The sequence below is a fragment of the Neofelis nebulosa genome, chromosome 12 (genome assembly GCF_028018385.1).
Source record: "Neofelis nebulosa isolate mNeoNeb1 chromosome 12, mNeoNeb1.pri, whole genome shotgun sequence".
In the NCBI taxonomy this organism is placed as follows: domain Eukaryota; kingdom Metazoa; phylum Chordata; class Mammalia; order Carnivora; family Felidae; genus Neofelis; species Neofelis nebulosa.
Window position 1 is genome coordinate 1,212,395 of NC_080793.1, and position 19,903 is coordinate 1,232,297.

Sequence of the window (19,903 nt, forward strand, 5' to 3'; positions counted from 1 at the left end):
CGTGCTGTATCTGATATCAAACCCCTGGAAAACTACAGCCGAAACATCACATCCCCTGCCCCACCAGCCACCTGGCTCAGCCCGGCCGTGTCCCCAGAAAGCCCAGGGTTGACGGGTCCCCCGGCTTTCCTGCCGCTCCTGGGGCGTCCCCTCACAGCCCTGGGATGGGGGTGCCCGTCTGCGTGGCCTCTGCTCCCAGAGGGCGGGTGGGAGGGGATCCCGCAGCCCCACTGGGAAACCCAGGCCGACCGGTTCTCGCACCGGCCGTGACCCACATAGGGCCTGACTCCAGCAGGCACAGCTCACTGAAAGGCTGCTTTCTTCTTAGAAAAAGCGGGGAGGGCATGAAAGAACCCCACATTGTGGACTGGACTGAGGGGGGTGGCCATCGGACAGCGTCCAGCCAGCTGGGTCGTGCAGCTCAGAGGGTCCCGGGAGAGGGGGGTGGGCGGCCTGGTCCGAGTGGCCATGGGGTTGGAGACGGGGTGCTGGGCACGAGACATGCTTGTCATGAATAGGAACAAACGTCGCCCGGAACTGGTTTCTGGCAGGCGTGCTGAGCGCTGTCCTCAGGGATTATGTGCCCTCCAGCTATCACTCCCCACCACACCCCCTGGGACAGTGGGAGGTGAGGAGGGAGGACTGAGGGGTGGGAGCCCCCAGGGGGAGCACAGGCCGGGAGGAGGGAGGAATGGGAGGTGGGAGCCCCCAGGGGGAGCACAGGCCGGGAGGAAGGACGACTGGGGGATGGAAGCCTCCAGGGGGAGCACAGGCCGGGAGGAGGGAGGACTGGGGGGTGGGAGCCCCCAGTGGAAGCACAGACCAGGAGGAGGGAGGAATGGGAGGTGGGAGCCCCCAGTGGGAGCACAGGCCGGGAGGAGGGAGGACTGGGGGGTGGGAGCCCCAGGGGGAGCACAGGCCGGGAGGAGGGAGGAATGGGAGGTGGGAGCCCCCAGGGGAGCACAGGCCGGGAGGAGGGAGCCGAGCCCCGGGGTGAGCCGACGCCTCCAGGAAGCCAGCAATGTAGGTAAACTGCTCTGACAGCACCCGCCCCCCAGGTCAGATGACACCCTTCACGCCCTTCAGACACAGGTGGGTGTCGGGAGGCCACTTCCTCCTGTGGGAGGCATTCTGGGTGCTCAGGGGCCTGGGCCAGACGGCAGGACTGGCCAGGGCAGCTGTCCAGGCGAGCGGCCTCTGGAGGACACATACAAGGAAGGGATGGGAGCTGCCCGGCCTCTCCCCACTCTGGGCCCCGCGGTCATGGTCCCCCAGAGAGGGCCACTCCTGCTGCTGGCCCTCAGCCTGGGCCTGGCTTGTGCCCAGCAGACACTAGAAGAGGTGCCCGTACAGCCAGGCTTTAATGCCCAGAAGGTAACCGAGCCGGGTTGGGTCCCAGCTCGGCCCTGGGACAGGGATGAGGGTCCTCGTGTCTCGTGGTGGCACTCTGCCAGCAGGAGCCGAGGAGAGAGGCCACGTGAGGGGCAGGGGCGTCCCCAGCCCAGGCCCGCATCTGCCCAGGCCACCAGGCACCCAGCTGAGCACTGTTACCCTTGGGACGGGAAGGGACCTGCCCATTGCCCACCACCGCAGGGGTCGTGGCTGGTGCTGGCTGGCAGGAGCAACCCCGGGCCTTGGTGGTGGCCCCAGGACAGTACCCCCCTCCCCAGGTCCAGGCCAACAGAGGACGGAGCCTGGACCAGACACGGGAGGAGCTGAAGGGGGCAGGGAAGGGAGAGGCAGTAGGAAGGGGCCCAGGGGACCCAGAGGGCGGCCTGACAGGGAAGGGCATTTGCAACAGGGACAGGCCACTTGTCCCCCACCCTGACCCCCGCCCCCGCACACCCACAGGTGGAGGGGCGCTGGCTGACCATCCAGTTGGCCTCTAGCCGTGCACACCTGGTCTCCCCAGCCGACCCCCTGAGGCTCGGCCTCCATTCCATCTGGACCCGGGACGAGGATGTGACGTTCGTCTTGTTCTGGACGTAAGCGTGGCCCCTGCAGCTCCTCACGGGGTGGTCTTCCCAGGGGCTTCCCAGGGGACAAGGACCAGGGGTTAGACCCGGAGGGACCCGGGGCACCGAGCTGCAGGCTCGAGACCGTCCTGAGAGGTAGGAGGTTTCATTTCAGAAGCCCCCAAAGCTTTACGACAGGGGCCGTGGGGAGACACACGGGGCCCGGTCCTCGGCCGCCGGCGTCCCTTCCCGCCTTGTGAGTTGGAGGGGCTGGGGCAGCACCGCGGTCAGTTGGTCAGGAACATCTACGGTGGTGACGAGCCATGTTGAACCCAGAGACACTTACAACACTCTGCACCGGTGGCCTTGAGGACAGTGAGAGCCACGTCCTTGCCTGCGCTGGGCCACAGACACCACGGCGCTGGCCTGTGCAGCCCCAGGGCCTGCTGGTACCCAGCCCACCCCCGCCCGCCCACCCCAGGTGAGAAAGGAAGACCGTGGGGCAGGGGGCCAAAAAGGCTTGGTCTTCGTGTGGAGCCCAGGTGACCGGGGACGGCCAGGACCAGGCCACCCACCCAGAGACCGGAGGCTCCGAGCCAAGGACAGACAGGTGCAAGTCGTCCCGGGGGCTTTGGTTCCGTTCCAGAAACCAGGAAGCCCCTGGTTCCTCACTCCTACCCTCTAGCCCCGTCCAGGCACCTCAGGGGCCCACCCTCTTCCTCCCTGCTGGGTGACCCTCGGGAACCCAGGTAGCCGAGGGATTCAGGTGGACACCTGGGACCTCAGCCAGGGCGCCTCCGATGCCCCCTGGGGCAGAGCTCAAGCCGGCACCGTCCGGTGCCAGTAGACAGGGAGAGGCCGTGACCCGGGAACGCTCCCTCCTCTTTCCCCAGAGGAGAGGGCGTGTGCCAAGGAGTCAACGTCACCGTCCACCCGACTGGGCTCCAAGGCCAGTTCCAAGGCTCCTGTGAGTGGCCCAGGCCCCCGGCCCGGGTGCCGTGCTGGGCGAGGGGAGGGCAGGGGACGCCCGATGCCCTGCACCAGGGTCACGGGGGAAGCGCCGTGCCGGAGGGAGACGCCCTCCCGGTGCCCAGCGCTGCCCCGGGGGTGGGTCTGGGGGCGGAGGAGAGAGGGCTCACCTGTCACCGCCCGGGGTCTCCCACAGGGGAGGGAGGCAATAGCATGCACGTCTGCTTCGTCGGCACGGACTACAGTAACCTCGTTCTTTACGTCCGCCTCGAGGACGCCGGCGAGGTCACCAGCCTGTGGGCGCTGCTGGGTAGGTGGTGGCTCTCCCCGACCCCGGGGCGTCTGCCGAGCCCTGTGCTTACTGCCAGCGGCTCCCGGGCCGCTCAGAGCTGCACCCCTGTGGGCATCCCTGCCCGCACCGCTCAATCCCTCAGGAATTCATCCAGCCCATCTCCCGCCTGCTTCGCCTGTGTCCTGGGAGCTGGGACACTGCGCCAGAGCAGAAACCCTCCCCTGTCTTCGCCGGGGAGATAGCCTATGAGCCTAAAAGCCACTGAGTCACATCAGGCTCCAGAAAGTGGAAGTGCCACGTGCAGAAGACCGGGGGTCACGGGGGGAGGGTGTGGAGGGTGGGCTTCATGGGGAGGGGGGCGCACCTTGTCCTCCAGACCAGACGGAGGGGAGGGGCTGTCCCGGGGATGGGCCCCACCAGAGCCAGAGCCCAGGGGGTGGGCAGCGGGGAGGGGGCGGCCAGGTCCTGCAGGCAGCAGGCTGTGGGGCGAAGGGAGGACCCCCGGGGACCCTCCCCCGAGGGGCTAGGGCTGCACCTGGGCTGCCCAGGGTGGACCTGCTTTCCGAGGGGGGAGGCGGCCCAAGGCTAGACTGCGGCAACCAGCCAGACGGTAGGAGGAGGGGCCCTGAGAAAGGTCGGGCCCGTGGGCTCTCGGCGTCCCCCCCACCCGACCCTGTGATTCCAGCCAGAACGATGCCCGGGGACCCCATGTGGCTGGGGAAGTACCTGGAGTACATTAGGGAGCTCCAGCTGCACAAAGCCCCGGTCTTCAATCTCGATGGTGAGTGCGTGGACGCTTCCCCAACACCAGGCCGCGCTGGGAGCATAAGACCAGGGCACAGAAAACCACGGCCAGCCTCTCCGGGGCCCATGTGGGCGGGCCTGCGCTGGGCGCCCTGTAACGTGGTGACCCGGGCACAATATCCGTCTCCATTCCGTGGGTTCAGACACTGAGGCTCAGAGAGGCTTAGAAATAAGGCCAAGGCCACACAGCAGGGCCCCTCACCCTCCCTTCCCTGTGCGTCATTCAGTCCATCAACAAACACAGGCCAGGCTGTTTGGGGGGCACGATGCATGTAGATGGAATGAGACAGACACGTTGTCCAGCCCTTGTGCGGTTTCACAGGGACAGGGCAGTGGGGACAGGTCAGCGGGGACAGGGCAGTTCACTGATCTCTTGGGAAAAGAGAGCCCAGAGCAGGGGAGCACGGCCGTGCTGTGGGTGACCCACGAGGGGGCTAGCTGAGGGGCAGGTGGGGTCGTGGAGTCTGGGGGTCAAAGTGAGGGCCCCGGGACCATGGCAGGATGTGGCTGCCTTGGGTGCTGGATGGCAGAAGGCAAGGTGATCCCAGAGAGGGACGGGCTGCAAGCTGTGTTTGCGTGATTTCTAAGTGGACGGACAAAGCCTCGGCATATCCCCATCCTGTTCTCTTCCCTCCACAGCCCGGTGTCCCCCAGCTGAAGCCTAGGTCAGGGCCGCCCGAGGCTTCCTGCCCGGCCCTCCTGCCCCCTGCCCTCGCCTCTCCCCGCTTCCCCCACCTTGCTTGCCCCGGTGCCTCCCAAACCCCTGAGGCAGCCCCTCCAGCCTGGGCCTGGCCCCAACCTTGTCCGCCTCCCAGCCTCTCCCGGCCGGGCCCAGGGGCGTGAGAACGCTCTAGGAGGGGACAGGTGGCCCCCAGAAGTCTGGGCCACAGCAAACACAGCACTGAAGTCTGGCGGATGGGGCCACCCGTGGAGTCCCTTCAGGGACACGACCCTGCGAGGGGCTGGACTGTACCCTCTGACCTGCTCCCGCCACCTGGGTCCTGCTAGGATGACTCCAGAGAGGTGCCCTGGGTCCCGTGAGCCAATGCAACGAGTCCCCGCCCAGGTCAGAGGGCGCCGAGTGAGCACAGCACCAGCCCGTGCTCCCCAGAGGAGCCAGGTCAACACAGGCCCGTGCACCTGCACCACAGATGAGACATGCCAGCGCCGTGCCCTGGAAGTCAAGGTCACTACGAGGGCAGTGCCCGGACGGAAGGCGTCCCCCTCTGCCCAGGTGAGCCGGGGACCACCCGCTGCAGGGCGGGCTCTCAGGAAACTGGGTCAGGGGCCTCCATACTTACCGTCTGGAAATGCCAGAGACAGGTATGACCGGATCCCGCCCCAGATACGCCCTGGGCAAAGACAGGGCCTCCCAGACCCACGCCTCTCAGCAAGGCAACATCCACGGCCACGTGAGGCCAGCACGACGGCGAGCTGGCCGCCGGTGCAGATGTCTGGCTGTGGCTCCCTCAGCCCCTGGAGACGAACAGGTACTCAAACACGATGCTTTCCTGCTCATTCGTCAAGAAATCTGCAGAACGTACGGGGAGAAAAAATTTTTTAAATCCTTACTCTGGGACGCTGAAAAACGACTTGAGTAAATGGATATGGGATGTTCCTGCAGAGTCCTTCAATATCATAAATATTTAATAATCTTCAAATTAACCTATCTATCCGAGCAATCCAGTCAACGTTCCAGTGGGATCCTTACCCCAAACTGCAAACCAGAATCTAAAAGGAACAAAAGTTTTGAAATGTTTGTCAGAGAAGTCATGCAAATACTGTGTTATTCTAACAAAATATGAACGTACAGCGGTTACAATCGTGGGGAGTTAGCTCAGGGACAGAAAGAAAGATCAAGAAACGAACCCTAACAAGTATAATAACTCAATGTCGTGTACAAAGGGCCTGTCTTAAGGGGCATTATTTATTCAATAAACACTGCTGGGGGAAATGGCCAAGATATTTAGAGAAAAAAATAAGTTTTGATATCTAACTCTTTGCATTATCTCAAAATAATTCCTGACTGATTCCAAATAAGCAAGAAACCTTGAGAGTTCTACACTGTGTGGACGAATGGGATGGAATCCCACCCCATGGATCCTACCCCACGGATGGGATGGGATGAGATCCTACCCCACACATAGTAAGGGAAAAGATGGTGATTATGTTTTCGGCGCATCAAAACCATCCTCGCCAAAATTATGTATAAACCTGAACTCAATGTCGTCGACGAGCTCGATAAAGGGTTCACGTCACATCTGTGAAGATATGTATCCAAGCCTATGACCGGGGCCCCTACGTGAGAAAAGTGGCACACACACACAGATGCACACACACACAGACAGCCCGTCCCTACGGCGTAAAAGGAGCTTTGACATCATAAGGATCCCAGAGAAAGATACGCTATTTTTACTTACCAAATCGGCAAGATTCCATTCTTTCCACGGCTGAGTCAGCGCCCACTGTGTGGGGGTGCTCGCGCTTGCTCGGAGAGATGGCCCTGGCTTTTGTGTCCTGTGGACAGACCTGCTCTTGGGCCTGAAACTTTTAGGCATGAACACGTTCACCTGCCCTTGTCCCAGAGAAGCCAGGGAACTCACGGTGTCTCCAATGCCGTGATTTCATCAGAGGTAGAAGGTTAGAGTCCCTCCAGTAAGACCCCCGGCCTTGCCCACCGGTCGGGGAAACGCTTCTGTTTGCTCGAGTCAGGTACTGAACCGCACGGCCCCCTCTCAGGCCTGACCTGAGATGGCTAACGCTAAGCGTCGCACATGCGGGGCTTGTGGTTCACAGAACATCTCTTTTCTCCGTTTGGAGACATTCACAGAGTTGTGTGTGAGAGCCACTCGGCGAAACCCAGGAGTAGGCGTCCCCGAACGTGACATGGCATCATTCTTTTGTCAAAGGAGCCAGCTGCCAGAAAAAGTGGAATCGGCTAACCCTGGACAAATACGTCCTTTAAGGAAACCTTCGTGTCACATGGCATGCAAATAGCGGGGGTGGCAGGATGCGGTCGAAGGGGCACGGGGCTCGGCCCCAGGTGGACTCGGGGACGAGCCGGCAGCCTCGTGCCTGCCTTCCCGGCCCCCCGCTTCTACTCCGGGGACCGATCCTCAGGATTTCAGTGTTTTATTTGCCGTTGGGGGAACGCTCACTGTATGGCTCACCGGCCGTCACAGGGACCCACATTCCGGCGGCTCAAACCTCAGACGCGTATCCCGCGCGTCCTGGAGGCTGGAGTCGGAGATCCAGGCGGGGCAGGGCTGCTACCTCCCGAGGCGTCCCTCCTGGCGTGCAGACGGCCGTCTTCTCCTGTGTCCTCACACGGTCGCCCCTGTGTGTGTGTGTGTGTGTCCCGATCTCCTGTCTCAAAAGGTCAGGGCCCACCTCGTGACTTCACCGTAACTTCATCACCTCTGTGAAGACCTCGTCTCCAGGTAGTCATGTGCTGGGGTGCTGGGGTCAGGGCCTCCACGTGCAAACTGGGGGACACAATTCAGGCCTGACGCTATCTAACCCTCTTTGTTGTCCCATAAAGAAAAGCTTTGGGCCCTCCAGCCCTCGTAGGGACTCTCTAAGCCCTCCCTGCCCTAAACATACAGTGGTCTCTTCCACGATGGCATGCAGCCGCCCACGTCCCCCTCCAGAGCCGCCCACGTCCCCCTCCTCGCTTTTAGCACTCCTGGCTACTGAGGCACATGCGTATTCTGTGAGCTGATGAACGTCTCCTCTGTATTTTAACCCTTTGCCCTTTTGGGTGTGTATGTCTTTTTCTGGGCTATAATCTTTCTCCATTTAAAAAATCATTTTGGGGCGCCTGGGTGGCTCAGTCGGCTAAGCACCCGACTCTTGATTCGCTTCAGGTCATGAACTTGCACTCTGTCAGTTTGAGCCCCACATCAGGCTCTGTGCTGACACTGAGGACCCTGCTTGGGATTCTGTCTCTCCTTCGCTCTCTGCCCCTCCCCTGACTTGTCTCTCTCTCTCTCTCTCTCTCTCTCTCTCTCAAAATGAATACACTTAAAAAAATAAATCATTGTACGCCTCAGAAATGACGTCCCGGCTCTCTACAGTACATGGGTCCCAACGTCACTGTGAGTAGACATTAAATAATCATTTTTAATGATTGGGACTGGACAGTTCCAAACGGCAAGGAGAAACATTTCCCTTGGGTGGTGTGCACGCGCCAGCCCCGGAAGCCAGGAAAGCGTCAGGACGCCCGTGACCCCGGGAACCTGCCGCTGGGCATTTGCAGGAGCCGGCGGGTCAGAAGTACCGGCGGGAGAGCCGCGTGGCCTTGACCGACCAGACCTGCGCGGGGGGCCGGAGTGCCGCGTTCCAGCTGTATTCGGGAGACAGCAGCTTGGTGGGCTTGTGCGTGAAAAAATACTTGTTCAGGTGCCTTTCGTAGGTGCTGTTCAGCCCATTCTTGTGGTCGTGAGTGACCCCTTGCAGGTAACCTTCGATGACGGTTAAAACCTCCAGGGGCCGGCCACCGATGACGGAGCCGTCGTAGTAGAAGTCCCCCTGCCCAAACGGGATGCACACTGCCGATTTGGGCCTCCTCTCGTAAGGGATGTCCTTGTTTTTAAAGTACCACCAGGCATGGAGCTGAGCCACGGACGTGCCCAGGGTCTCCACCCCAAAGTCGTTCTGGAAGACCCTGTTGACGGTCATGCTGAACAGAAAGTCGACTTCGTCCTCAATGTGCCCTAGTATGTGTTCAGCCAGGGAACTCATGCGTGTGAGGTGAAAGTCACCCCACCGGTCTCCTTTGATGGGGAGGACCTTGAAAGTTCGGAGAGGATCTGGCTCCAGGTCCGGCAGCCTGGACAAGGCGTCCACCATGATGTAAAAGACGACTCTGTAGCCGGTCATGAAGTGCTTATTCGCTGATCGCATGAACAGCTCCGGGTACTGGTCCGCAGTCCTGCAAAACACACACACGCACGGAGGAAGCCGCTCCCCGAACGCTCGCGAGAGAGGAACGCACGTCCCCAAACGTCTGACTTATGAGTCACCGACGCTCCAGGACCCCCGACAGGAAAGGGGAGACAGGCCCGGTCTATAGTTTCGACTGCACTGGTCAGTGAGAAAGGACATATTGACCTGGAGGGTCTGGGAAAAAAGCCTTTAAAGTTTTGGAACGACTGTTGGGGAGAAAGAAACTGTGAACTCCATGGTATCTGTAAAAAGGCAGCCAAGTGGCTTTAACGACCCAGCTAAGGAAGGAGTCTTTGTTTTTGTTCAGGACAGCCACATACGGTGGTTGTGGGCAGCTACGGGCAGCCTTTTGGAGGTAGAAGGTCCCCGGGCACTTTTTTTTTTTTTTTTTCCAGAATAAAACGGGGCAAACCGATGGCCCCTACCTGCCAGTAGCAAGGACAGCCAAGCCTATGGTGAGGTTCTGTCTCCTGAAGTATCTCCCCAGGACCTGTCTATTGAAGGTGCCTTCCCATATGACTGGGGCCAGCCAGTCTGTGATTGTTACAACATCAGGCGTTTCCTGTTAACAGAAGAGAAGCCGGTGAAGCCGGTGCCCCAGCGGAGGCCGTCCAAGCGACACCAGCTGACGCCTACGGAGCCCTTACCACGTGCCGGGCACTGTGTTGGTGTTCATTCGGTCCTTGCAGCGGTCTGTGCGGGAGGCACAATTGTGGTCCTTGTTCTTGGTGTACAGAAACAGAGGCGCAGATCGGTTGAGCGAGCTGCCTAATACCGCAGGGCTGACGCATGTGGGTCAGCACGCGAGACCCAGCACCTGCTGCTTTTGTCACCACGCCACCTGCCTCTGGGCCCAGGGACGGCCTCCTCTGAGCTCCGGCTCAGCTGAACTGAGGCAGCTCAGAGTCAGAACGCCCTCTGGTATTGCCTGAAGCCAGGGCTGCACGCACACTACCTCTGCGTCCCTATGCTTTATTTTCCCTTCCTCCTCTTTTTCTCTCCCTCCCCTTTCCCTAGAAGATCCAGAAGGTGCTTTCTCTAAACTTCCCCCTCTTGCATTAGGTCCATTAGTGCCATCTGGCAGAAATAAAAAGTCTAAAAAGGAGAGAGACGTTAGATGTGCTTTCAATAACAGCACTTAAAGCACGCAAAGCTGGTTCAACATGTGAAAATCGTTTGATGCACCTGCCATAGCAGGAAGTTAAAGAACAGTCGGATGCCCGTAGCAGTTGACACAGAAAAAAAACATTATACAAAGTCCAACACCCATTCATGATGAAAAAAAAAAGAAAGAAAAGAAAGAAATGAAAAACTCCCAGAAAAAATAGAAATAGAGGGGAATTAACTTGATCAGGAGCATCTGCAAAAATCCTGTGGCTAACATCATACTCGACGGTGCAAGACTGAATGCTTTCTCACTAAACCTGGGAATGAGGCAGGGATGTTCACTCTCACCAGCTCATAGTCAGCAGAGTTATGTGAATTCTAGCCATTGCAATAAGGTAGGAAAAGGAAATAAAAGCACCAGACTAGAAAGGAGAAGATAATAACATCCCTATATGCAGATGATTTGTTTACATATAAAATCCTACAAAATCTACCCAAATCTCCTAGAACTAACAAGTGAAGTCAGCAAGGTTACGGGACACAAGATCAGCACACACACAGAATGAACCCATTTCCATATACTAACAAGGAACACGCAGGAACTAAAATTAAAAACACAATGCTATTTGCAGTTGCCTCCAAAAAAAAAATGAAGTATTTCGATACACCACTGTACCCACCAGAAGTCCCTGCCCATTCCCCCCCCTTCCTGTAACCCACGGCAACAACTAATCCACCGTCGGTCTGTGTAGATTTGCTTATACTGGGAATTTCATACAAATAGAATCATGCCGCACGTGGTCTTTGGTGCCTGGCTTCTTTCGCTTAGCCTGCTCGTGGGGAGGTTCTGAATCGTAGCATGGATCAGTAGTTCCTTTCTTTTGTGGCTAAACAATATTCTGTGGCATGGATTTTGTTTATTCACTTGTCAGTCGATGGACGTTTTAGTGGTTTGCATTTTTCGGCGACTATCAATGGTACCGCTATGAACATTTCTATGCAAGACTTTCTGTAAACGTACATTTTTTTTTTTTTTAATTCTCTTGGGTGTGTACCTAGAGGGGAAATTTCTGGGTCATATTGTAATTTCACGCCTAACTTTTTTAAGAACTGCCCAACGTTTCCAAGCAGCTGCATCATTTTACGTTCCCACCAGTAGTTCGCAAGAGTTCCAAACTCGCTGCTTTCTCACCAACATCTCCTGTGGTCTAACTTTCGGAATCTAGTCATCGTGCAGTCTTTACACATCGTAGGGTGTGAAGCGGTATGTCACCGTGATCTGGATCTGCATTTCCCAGATAACTAATGATGTCGAGGATCCTTTGTGGGCTTGTTAGCCACATAGTCGAAACAGCTGAATTAAGTCTTGGGGCAACAAAAGCAAAAGCAAACAGCTGGGACGACATCAAACTAAAAAGCTTTGGCACAAAAAAGGAAACCATCCACAGAATGAAAATGCGACCTACTGAATGGGAGAAGATATTTGCAAATGACATGCCCGATAAAGGATTAATATCCAAAATAGTTTTAAAAACCCATACAACTCAACACCAAAAAACAATCCAGCAAGAAAAATAGAGGGGTGCCTGGGTGGTTCAGTTCGTTAAGCGTCCAACTCGATTTTGGTTCAGATCATGATCCCAGGGTCATGGGATCAGGTTCTGTGCTGGGCACGGCGCCTGCTTACGATTCCCTCTGCCTCTCCCTCTGCCCCTCTGCCTCACTTGCGCACACACTCTATCTGCCAAAAAAAAAAAAAAAAATGGACAGATGGGGGCACCTGGCTGGTTTCATCAGTACAGCATGTGACTCTCGATCCCAGGGTTGTGAGCTGGAGTTGGGCGTGGAGGCTACTTAACAATAAAATCGTTAAAAATAATAATAATAACATAATTTTTAAAAATTAAAAATGGACAGATGACCTGAACAGACATTTCTCCAAAGAAGACATCCAGACGGCCAACGGACACGTGAAAAGATGCTCGACATCACTCATCACCAGCGAAATGCAAATCAAAACCAAAACGGGGCATCATCACCTCACGCCTGTCAGAGTGGCCAGTAGCGAAAAGACAAGAAACGACACGTGTTGGCGAGGATGTGGACCCAAGGGACCCTCGGAACCTGTCGGTGGGGACGTGAGTTGGTGCAGCCGCTGTGGAAAACAGTACGGAGGTTCCTCAAAAAAGTCTAAGACAGAAATTTCAAAACAGAAGTAATTCCCCTTCTGGGTATTTACCCGAAGGCAATGAAAACACTAATTCCGAAAGCTCCATGGTCCGTCATATTTATAGCAGCGTTGTTTACGACAGCCAGGGTATGGAAGCAGCCCGGGCGTCCGTCAGTGGATGAACAGATAAGACGTGGTGTGTTCACACAACGGGGTACTGATCAGCCACAGAAAAGAATGAGATCTCACCATTCGTGACGGCACGGAAGGAGTGAACAAGGTATTGTGAACAAGTCAGTCAGAGACAGACAAGCACCATGTGATTTCTCTTATACATGGAGTCTTACAAAACAAATGAACAAAGAAACAAAAAACCAGACTCCTTAAATGCAGAGAACAAACCCGTGGTTGCCCGTGGGGGGGGGGGGGGGCGTTGACAAAACAGGGGACGGGGAGTGAGGTACAGACCTCTGGTAATAGGAAAAGCAAGTCACGGGACGAGAAGTACGGCACAGGGAACACGGCCCACGACACTGCACTGAGTCTGCAAGGTGACGGTTGGGGCCACACGGAGGGTGGGGGGGGTGGGCACTTCTACTGTCTTCTCCGGGGGCAATGTCCCCCGTGTACAGGCCATACAGTCTTCTTTCTCTGCCGGTCTGGTAATTTCGGGTTGAGAAACGGATCGTTTCAAGAATGTGGCAGTCTGGAAACCTGACTCTTTCTAACTGACCAGGGATTTCAGCGAGACCATAAATAACAAAGAAAACAGACTTTAGGGGGCTCCCGGGTGGCTCAGCGCGTTAAGCGTCCGACTCTGAGCGTCCGGCTCAGGTCATGATCCTGGGGTCGTGAGACTGAGCCCCGAGTCGGGCTCCACGCTGAGCACGGAGACTGCTTAAGATTCTCTCTTTCTGTCTCCCTCTGCCCCTCTCCCCCATTTGCGCTCTCTCTCTCCCTAAAATTAAAAAAAAAAAAAATACAGACTTTATAAAAGTCATTAACAGGAAACATACCCAGGGTGGGGGGAGGGAGGTCTGGCTCAAGACTGTTGCAGAGCCAGAGAGAGCACCCAGTCCAGGGCGAGTTATAATGCCGGAACGCTTACTTTTCTTACTGAGGGTCACCTCTTTTTTTTTTTTTTTTTAATTTGAGTTGGACCCTTAGCCAATTGAGCCCCCCAGACGCCCCTACGCCTGTCTTCTTTGACCTAATGGCTCTGTCTTGGGGATCTGTCCCACAGATCAACTCGCGCGACAGTCGAAAAGATCGACGTCCAACGTGTGTCGCTGAAACATCATTGCAAAAGCCCCAAACCGTAGACAATCTAAAACCAGTAGGGAGTAGGGTGAGTGGCTGGTGGTGCATGGCCCTGAAGTCCAGTACTCCTCGGCCGTTACAGACGGGGACGGGGCCCCCCAGCGCGGGTGCCAAAATATGGAGGGGCCATCACGGCATCTTCAAGCCACCCCCAAAGACAGTCTGTCACTCACTACGCCAAGATGGTTAAACCAAGTACCGCGTGCCCACATCGACGGCCTTAAAAATTGCAACTCCGGCCGCAGGAAGCCTCCCGGGGCAGCTATGATTGGGTGACCGGGAGAGGCCTATGGCTCCAAACTGGGCACTATTATCCTCTCGCGGGGTGGGCGTGTTCATTCTTACCCAGGATGAAACCAGTCTGAGAGCCTGAGTTCTTCTGCGGGAGGCCTGCGAGCGAAGGGAAAACCAAGTTATTATAAGTCACCCATGTGTTCAGCAAATATTTACGGAGCTCCCGCGGCGTGGCGGGTGCCGTCAGGCACTGGTTCCACGGCTGTGGCCCTACAGCCTTCACACTGCCCTGGGGGAGCTGAGGAGGCGACCAGTGGCCCCCAGGCTTAGGGGCTGCCGGTGGGGACAGGCTCTGGGTATGTAAGTGGTCCATCCGACCCGATTTGGGGGTCAGCCGTGCCACGCGGAGAGGAGTTATCTCCGTGCGTCCGGAAGGGGACACGTGGTCAGGAAGAGGGGCAGGGCGAGGAGGCGATGGCCACAGTGGGAAGGCAAGAAAGGGCTTGTCCGCGTGTTCCTGACTTGTGCGGATTCGGCGCCCTCGTCCCCCGCGGAGTGGCTGTGCCGTGTTAGTGTGAACGGGCTGGAGAAGGCGTCAGTCGTCGTCTTTGGTTTTCATCTAAGTACGTGATGCACCTCGAGTTCTGTGGTGCTTTAACGAGCGCATGAGGTGGCTTGCTCCCATAGTGCTGGGACGTGCTGTCCGTAAGGGAAGAAGCTCGAGAGGGCACCCCAATTTCATTATCGGACTCTCCAGGATCAGACTGTCAAAATCCAGCCAGTGCCGAGCTGCACTAAAACCACGAAGTGACAAACGGCCAACTCACTACAAAGTGGCCTTTCTTTTAGAATGTCGGTGTCACGGGCTCCTGGGGTTGTACCGAGCGTTGGAGGCGTGGAAGACGCGGTTGGTTGAGGAGGGGGTCCTGACCTAAAGACACCACCCCCCCGGAGAGAGGGGCCCACCGCACGGCGGAGCCGGCCTCGTCCCGGGCGGGCGGGGGAGGGGCTGAGCCCACGGGACGCAGGGAAGGGCGCCTGGCTCCCTGCCGCCCCCCGTCCCCGCCCGGTCCGGCCCGACCACCCACGCTGTGTGCCCACACACCCAGCTGCTTGCAATGCGGCCGACTTCACGGAGCCCACAAACCTGCACTGGTTTGTGGTCTTCTAATCACCAAGCAGCAAACCGTCACACGGACGTGTGGTCCTCCTGGCTTCCCCGCGGGCTCCAGGGACAACAAAGCTTCCGATGCGGGACTGTCATCTCTGTCCTGCTCCCTGAACACCCCTCTCCTTGGACCTGCCCCCACCACACGCGCGCACACACACACACACACACTTGCCTAACGGAGACGCACCGTGTGCAGAATATTCCCGAGCTGGTAGGCAAGAAAGCTGACTTTCTGGATGCCTCTGGGACCTTCTGTCTCTGGTTTTCCATCCCTTCTGGCTTGATCACCACTGGAACCGCCTGGCTCCTGCTGGCTTTGTTATCAATCTGCAGGGTCTTTTTCTTTTTTTGGTGAGAAAGAGTGACTGTGCGCGGGGGAGGGGCAGAGAGCGAGCGAGCGAGACAGAATCCCAAGCAGGATCCACACGGTCAGCGCAGAGCCCAACGTAGGGCTCGAACCCACGAACCATGAGATCATGACCTGAGCCTAAATCAAGAGTCGGACGCTTCACCGACTGAGCCCCCAGGCGCCTGTGGGTCTTTATACAACAAAGCTTCTGGCCACGAGATGCCCCTTCTGGAGGGAGGTTTTCCAGACAAGATACAGGACCCCCCTGCCCCCGCCATGTGAGTTTAACATACACTGCGTGGCCTTTTCAGATGGGCTTCCTGTTCTTTGTGACCCACATTTAAGGCTCACCCGTGTGTTCGTGGCTCCATGGCTCCGTGGCTCATCTCTTTTTAGTGCCGCATAACATCGCCTGGTCTGGATGCACCGCACTTTATCCGCTTACCCCTGCAGGGCATCTCAGTCGCTTTAATTCTCAGTAACTGCGAATAAAGCCGCTATAAACACCTTGTGTCGGTTGTTTGTGGACACAGTTTTGAGACCGCTTGGATAAATTCTCAGGAGCATGATTGCTAGGTAATTGGAGAGACTGTGTTTAGGTCTGGAAGGAGCCGCCAGACGGTCCTCAGCGTGGCTGCCCCGTGTTGCGTGGCCCCTGCCGCGAACGAGAATCCCGCTGCCCCGCGTCCTCCCCGGTGTGTGTGCTGTCGGGTTCGGGATTCGGGTCGTTCTCACGGGCGTGTGGCGGGGGCTCCTTGTTCGAGCTGCAATTGTGTCGTGACACACGATGTGCCCGTCTGCTCCCTGCGTAGCTTCTTGGGTGAGCTGTCCTTTCGGATTTGCCGTTTTAATTAGTTGTTTCCTGGTTGTTGAGCTGTAAGAGTTCTTTGCATATTTTGGACACAAGCCTTTTATCAGATGTGCGTTTTGTGAGGGCTTCATGTTTAAACGTGTTCTTTCTCACAATATGATGCCTTTCCAATAGCTCGTGGGGAGAGAGCCCTGCTCCTGAGGCCGTCGTGAGGAGTGGGGAGGGGTCGAGGATCGGGAGAGAGGCGCCCCCTGGGCCACGCCTGCCGCTGTGGCCCGGACGCCGGTCATTGTGGACACAGGCTGGGACTGTTTGTCTGGAAGAGCAGCCCCGTGCTATTGCCGGCCTTGCTTCCCTTTTCCGTCACCACTTTTATTGTGCAAACTCCCGATGGGCGTGTCCCTCAAGCCTCTGGACCGTCTGCCTCCCCTCCGTCAAGAATGGAAAAGCTCCCGGGAGCAGGTGCTTGGGGTCAGCGCTGCTCCCTCAGAAACAACCCTTAGCCATCGCACGGTGCTTCGTCCCACGGAGGGAAGGGAACTTTCCAGAGTGTTGTCAACGTCTGGCCAAAACCCAGCACCCCACCCCATCTGTGCCAGTCACTACGGGTTGTGATTCCCTGGCATCTATTTGCCTGAGACGATGCTCCAGCAGCAGGAAGGAAAACACACATGAAACCAGCACCAGAATCTTTCTCTTCAAATTCATTGTCTCCTGGACGAAAAAGAAGAGAAGATGTCAGATAGTCAACATTCACATGCCTTTGCCACTTGCAACCATGGTTTACAACGTCTAATCTGCAGACATGGGGACACCAACCACAGCCCCTGCTTCCAGAGCGCTCGGCCAGCAGCACCAGGCCGGCTGGGGTGGGGGTGGGGGGCTCTGTCCTCCCGCAGCTCCTCGGGGCGCCGGGTGCCCCCCCCCGGGACCGAGTGCAGCGGCCGTGGTCCTCCTCGATTGCTCAGCGAATGCCACCCGCGTGGCAGAAAAGAGACGCACGAAATCTCCCCCACCGCACGGCTGGGAAAGTAAAGCGAGGTCACGAGAGGAAGTCTTCCTGAACTAGGAGGCGTGGTATGTCCCCGGAGTAGATCTCTTGTTCTTTTTTTCTCGCACAGATAGTAGGATGGCTCCTTTGTCCCAAGACTCAATGGGGGTTTAAACAGAAACTACGAGCTCCCGCGAAGGTCGGTGCTTCTGGACAGGGATTAAAGCCCAAAGCGTAGGCCCTACATTGAGACGTGGAGCTCGGCTCCAGCCAGCCCCCCGAGCTCACGCTGGAAGGTTTACGCGGGGTTTCTGTTCACACGTCTGGAGGGTTATGAGGCCAAAGCAGAGCGGAGGCCTCTGATGCCTCACTTCCGAGCCCTCAGTTAACGGGCAAGAGGCTTTCGATCTGCGCTGAGCAGCGCAGTCGCCACCAGCCACGTGCGGCTGCTCTGACCTCAGCTGTCCCCCGAGTGCACAAAACACACTGAAGGCAGACGCAGGGGGAACGAAAAGAAGTAAGGGATCTCCTTAATAACGTCACGTTGGTAAGATCTTGAAATTATAATAGGCTGGATCTACCGAACTAAATGCCGACATGCTGTGAAAATTAATCCACGCGTTCCTTTTAGCTTTTACAACGTGGCCACTAGAAAAGCGGACGCTGCAAATGCCGTTCTTCCACCAGACGGTCCGCTTGGACGGCACCGCCCTGGACACGGCTTTCACGCCCGTGACGGGCAACGGGCCACCGCTCAAATTCAAGGGCATCAGAGGTGCCAGGTAGAGGGGGACGGAGGGGTCTCTCTAGCATGTGCCCCGGTGACACCGCTCCAAGCAGGTGCCACTGTTACCACAACCCCTCGAATTTTTCCACACCCCCCCCAAAAGGGTCCCTGTACCTCGGCCAGGAGGATGGAAAAGCCCGGGCGGGTGTTTCCCAAGCATCCTGTCTCCGGGTCTTTGTGAAATCGCAGGCCGGACCCTGTGCCCTGCTCTCGGGGATGGTGAGCCTGCCGTGGATGGTGACACCGGCAGACCCTTTGATGATGCGGACGTCAGAAAGTCACAGTCATAATGATGCACCTGCCAGCGGGGGCTTCTCACGGTTGCCAGACGACGGGACCTTGTCCCATCCGAAAGGCAGAGGGTATTTCTAAGCGCTCCTTTGCCTTTCGCTTCCTCCGTTTTCCCTCCTCATTCTCTAGGGACCGACCCTTACCCACCGCGGGGTGTCTTGAATGGTGCGTGTGCTCACCCACACGGCAGAAAGAGCGCGCCTGCTTCTCTTTCTTCGTCCTGCAGGTGCCGTCCACCCCAGCCCAGGAGCGTGTCCCTTGTGCTCCCCGGCAAGCCTATGCAGGACTCCCCTCTCCGACCACAGAGGTGACACGTTTCTGTGCCGTGCGGCCTGTCAGGTCCACTAGCGAACAACGAAATCACAGTCACGCGTGACCCCTGCGTCCTGATCCGTGGTCGTCACACGCGTCTTCCTTTACCCTCCCCTTTGGAAATAAAGGCGTTGTTATTACCGGGAAAGTAACACGTATGTGTGGCGTCTCCACCCCCCGGGGCTGTGTAACAACTTGTCACCGCAGAGTCGTGTGCCCGCACAGCAGAGGGGGCCCGAAGTGCGGGAAGCAGGTGTGGGCACGGCGTGCTCTCCGGCCTCGGTGCAGGTGGGGGTCCCCGGCGCCCCCCCCGCCGCCACTCACAGGCTCCTGACTCCGCCCTCCCGTGGAAGCTTCTCCCGTGTGCCCGAGCTTCCCCGTGGCGCCCCCGACTGCTCACACCTGTCTCTGCGCACTCTGCCTCTGGGCGGCCGGCCCGGCGTTCTCAGAAGACCCGGGGCAGGGGCCTGCCCATCCCCCAGGAGAGGCGCCGTCCGGCGCCCGGCCCCGGAGAGCCTGACCTGGGTGGGCCTGCTTCTCCCAGCAGCCACGGCTGGCCTGGAACACGGATCTCCCCTCTCCCTCCACCGGCCCCTGTGACACCGCCTTTACCCGAAAGTCAAGACCAGCTTTGACTCACTTTACGTTTTCTCCCGATTTTTCCCTTCGAGCAGGTGTTGAGTTCTGTGCTAAGAGAAATTTGACTGTGGAGAAAAGCGGGAGACCGAGCTGCACTGGAGGGCGTGCGCTCGTGTGTGAGCGCGGGTATGTGGGTGTGCACGTGCGTGATGGTGTGTGCGTGCGTGTGTGTGTGTGTGTGAGCACGTCTGTGCCTGTGACCGTCCAGTGTCTACGGAGCGGAATGTCGATGGCCGTGTCGAGAGGCGGAGGCGGCCCGGGAAGACAAGGGCAGTGGGCAGAGGCTGAGGCCGCGGGGGGCCGGGTCTAAGTGAGGGGAGGCTTCTCTCATAGAGGGGAATCCAGCACATTCCACCAGCCAGCGTCCCCCCCATCTTCAAGGGGGCTACAGGTGCCTGTGCCAAGTGTCAGAGGGAGTCGCCGGCATGAACCGAACGCACCCGCCCCGCCCTCGCACTGCCTCGTGTCCCCGCCTGGCCTTTGCTCAGTGATGGAAAGACTCGTACCTGAGACCACGCCGTGGGGGCAGCACCTTCTCAGAGGAGTCCCTGAGACTGTGGCTGCGGGACTCACCCAGTTTAGGGAATCCCGACTAAGCCCCTCCTCCAAGGACAGCCGGACTTAACATCCTTTAGATCACTTTGTACCTGCCGAGGGACCGGGGGAGGCCGGGTTTGGTCAGAGGGAGAAGTCGTTGCCTCGGGGGTGAATCAGACAGGGAAGGGGACCCCTGGGAACCGGAGCCCGATAACGA

The 19,903-nt window shown here is 57.8% G+C and overlaps 2 protein-coding genes across 4 annotated transcripts; one reads left to right on the plus strand and one right to left on the minus strand.

Moving 5' to 3' along the window:
* The first annotated feature begins 1,143 nt into the window (after nt 1-1,143).
* LOC131491040 (beta-lactoglobulin) lies at nt 1,144-10,072 on the plus strand. Of its 2 annotated transcripts, XM_058693501.1 has the most exons (7): nt 1,144-1,374; nt 1,852-1,985; nt 2,849-2,922; nt 3,121-3,234; nt 3,902-3,997; nt 4,660-5,254; nt 9,363-10,072. In XM_058693501.1, exons 1-6 carry the CDS (start codon nt 1,222-1,224, stop codon nt 4,683-4,685), a joined length of 597 nt encoding a protein of 198 aa, XP_058549484.1. In that variant the 5' UTR covers nt 1,144-1,221; the 3' UTR covers nt 4,686-5,254; nt 9,363-10,072. The 2 variants fall into 2 exon arrangements, with proteins under 2 accessions (XP_058549484.1, XP_058549483.1); XM_058693500.1 differs by lacking the exons at nt 3,902-3,997; nt 4,660-5,254; nt 9,363-10,072 and having other exon boundaries at nt 3,121-3,523.
* GLT6D1 (glycosyltransferase 6 domain containing 1) lies at nt 8,076-18,425 on the minus strand. 2 transcript variants are annotated; one of them, XM_058693498.1, is made up of 4 exons: nt 18,022-18,425; nt 16,764-16,843; nt 13,910-13,954; nt 8,076-8,953 (listed from the first exon to the last, which is right to left on the minus strand). In XM_058693498.1, exons 2-4 carry the CDS (start codon nt 16,835-16,837, stop codon nt 8,290-8,292), a joined length of 783 nt encoding a protein of 260 aa, XP_058549481.1. In that variant the 5' UTR covers nt 16,838-16,843; nt 18,022-18,425; the 3' UTR covers nt 8,076-8,289. The 2 variants fall into 2 exon arrangements, with proteins under 2 accessions (XP_058549481.1, XP_058549482.1); XM_058693499.1 differs by lacking the exons at nt 16,764-16,843; nt 18,022-18,425 and adding an exon at nt 15,670-16,709.
* Nucleotides 18,426-19,903: the final 1,478 nt, after the last annotated feature.

Excerpts from the sequence above, each read along its gene's own strand:
- LOC131491040 (XM_058693500.1), top strand. The coding sequence starts at position 1,222 with ATGGGAGCTGCCCGGCCTCTCCCCACTCTGGGCCCCGCGGTCATGGTC. Across the intron at positions 1,375-1,851 it reads CAGGCTTTAATGCCCAGAAG|GTGGAGGGGCGCTGGCTGAC; the intron begins GTAACCGAGCCG and ends GCACACCCACAG. Across the intron at positions 1,986-2,848 it reads ACGTTCGTCTTGTTCTGGAC|AGGAGAGGGCGTGTGCCAAG; the intron begins GTAAGCGTGGCC and ends CTCTTTCCCCAG.
- GLT6D1 (XM_058693498.1), bottom strand. The coding sequence starts at position 16,837 with ATGAATTTGAAGAGAAAGATTCTGGTGCTGGTTTCATGTGTGTTTTCC. Across the intron at positions 13,955-16,763 it reads CTGCTGGAGCATCGTCTCAG|GCCTCCCGCAGAAGAACTCA; the intron begins GCAAATAGATGC and ends CTTCGCTCGCAG. Across the intron at positions 8,954-13,909 it reads TCAGACTGGTTTCATCCTGG|GACTGCGGACCAGTACCCGG; the intron begins GTAAGAATGAAC and ends TGTGTTTTGCAG.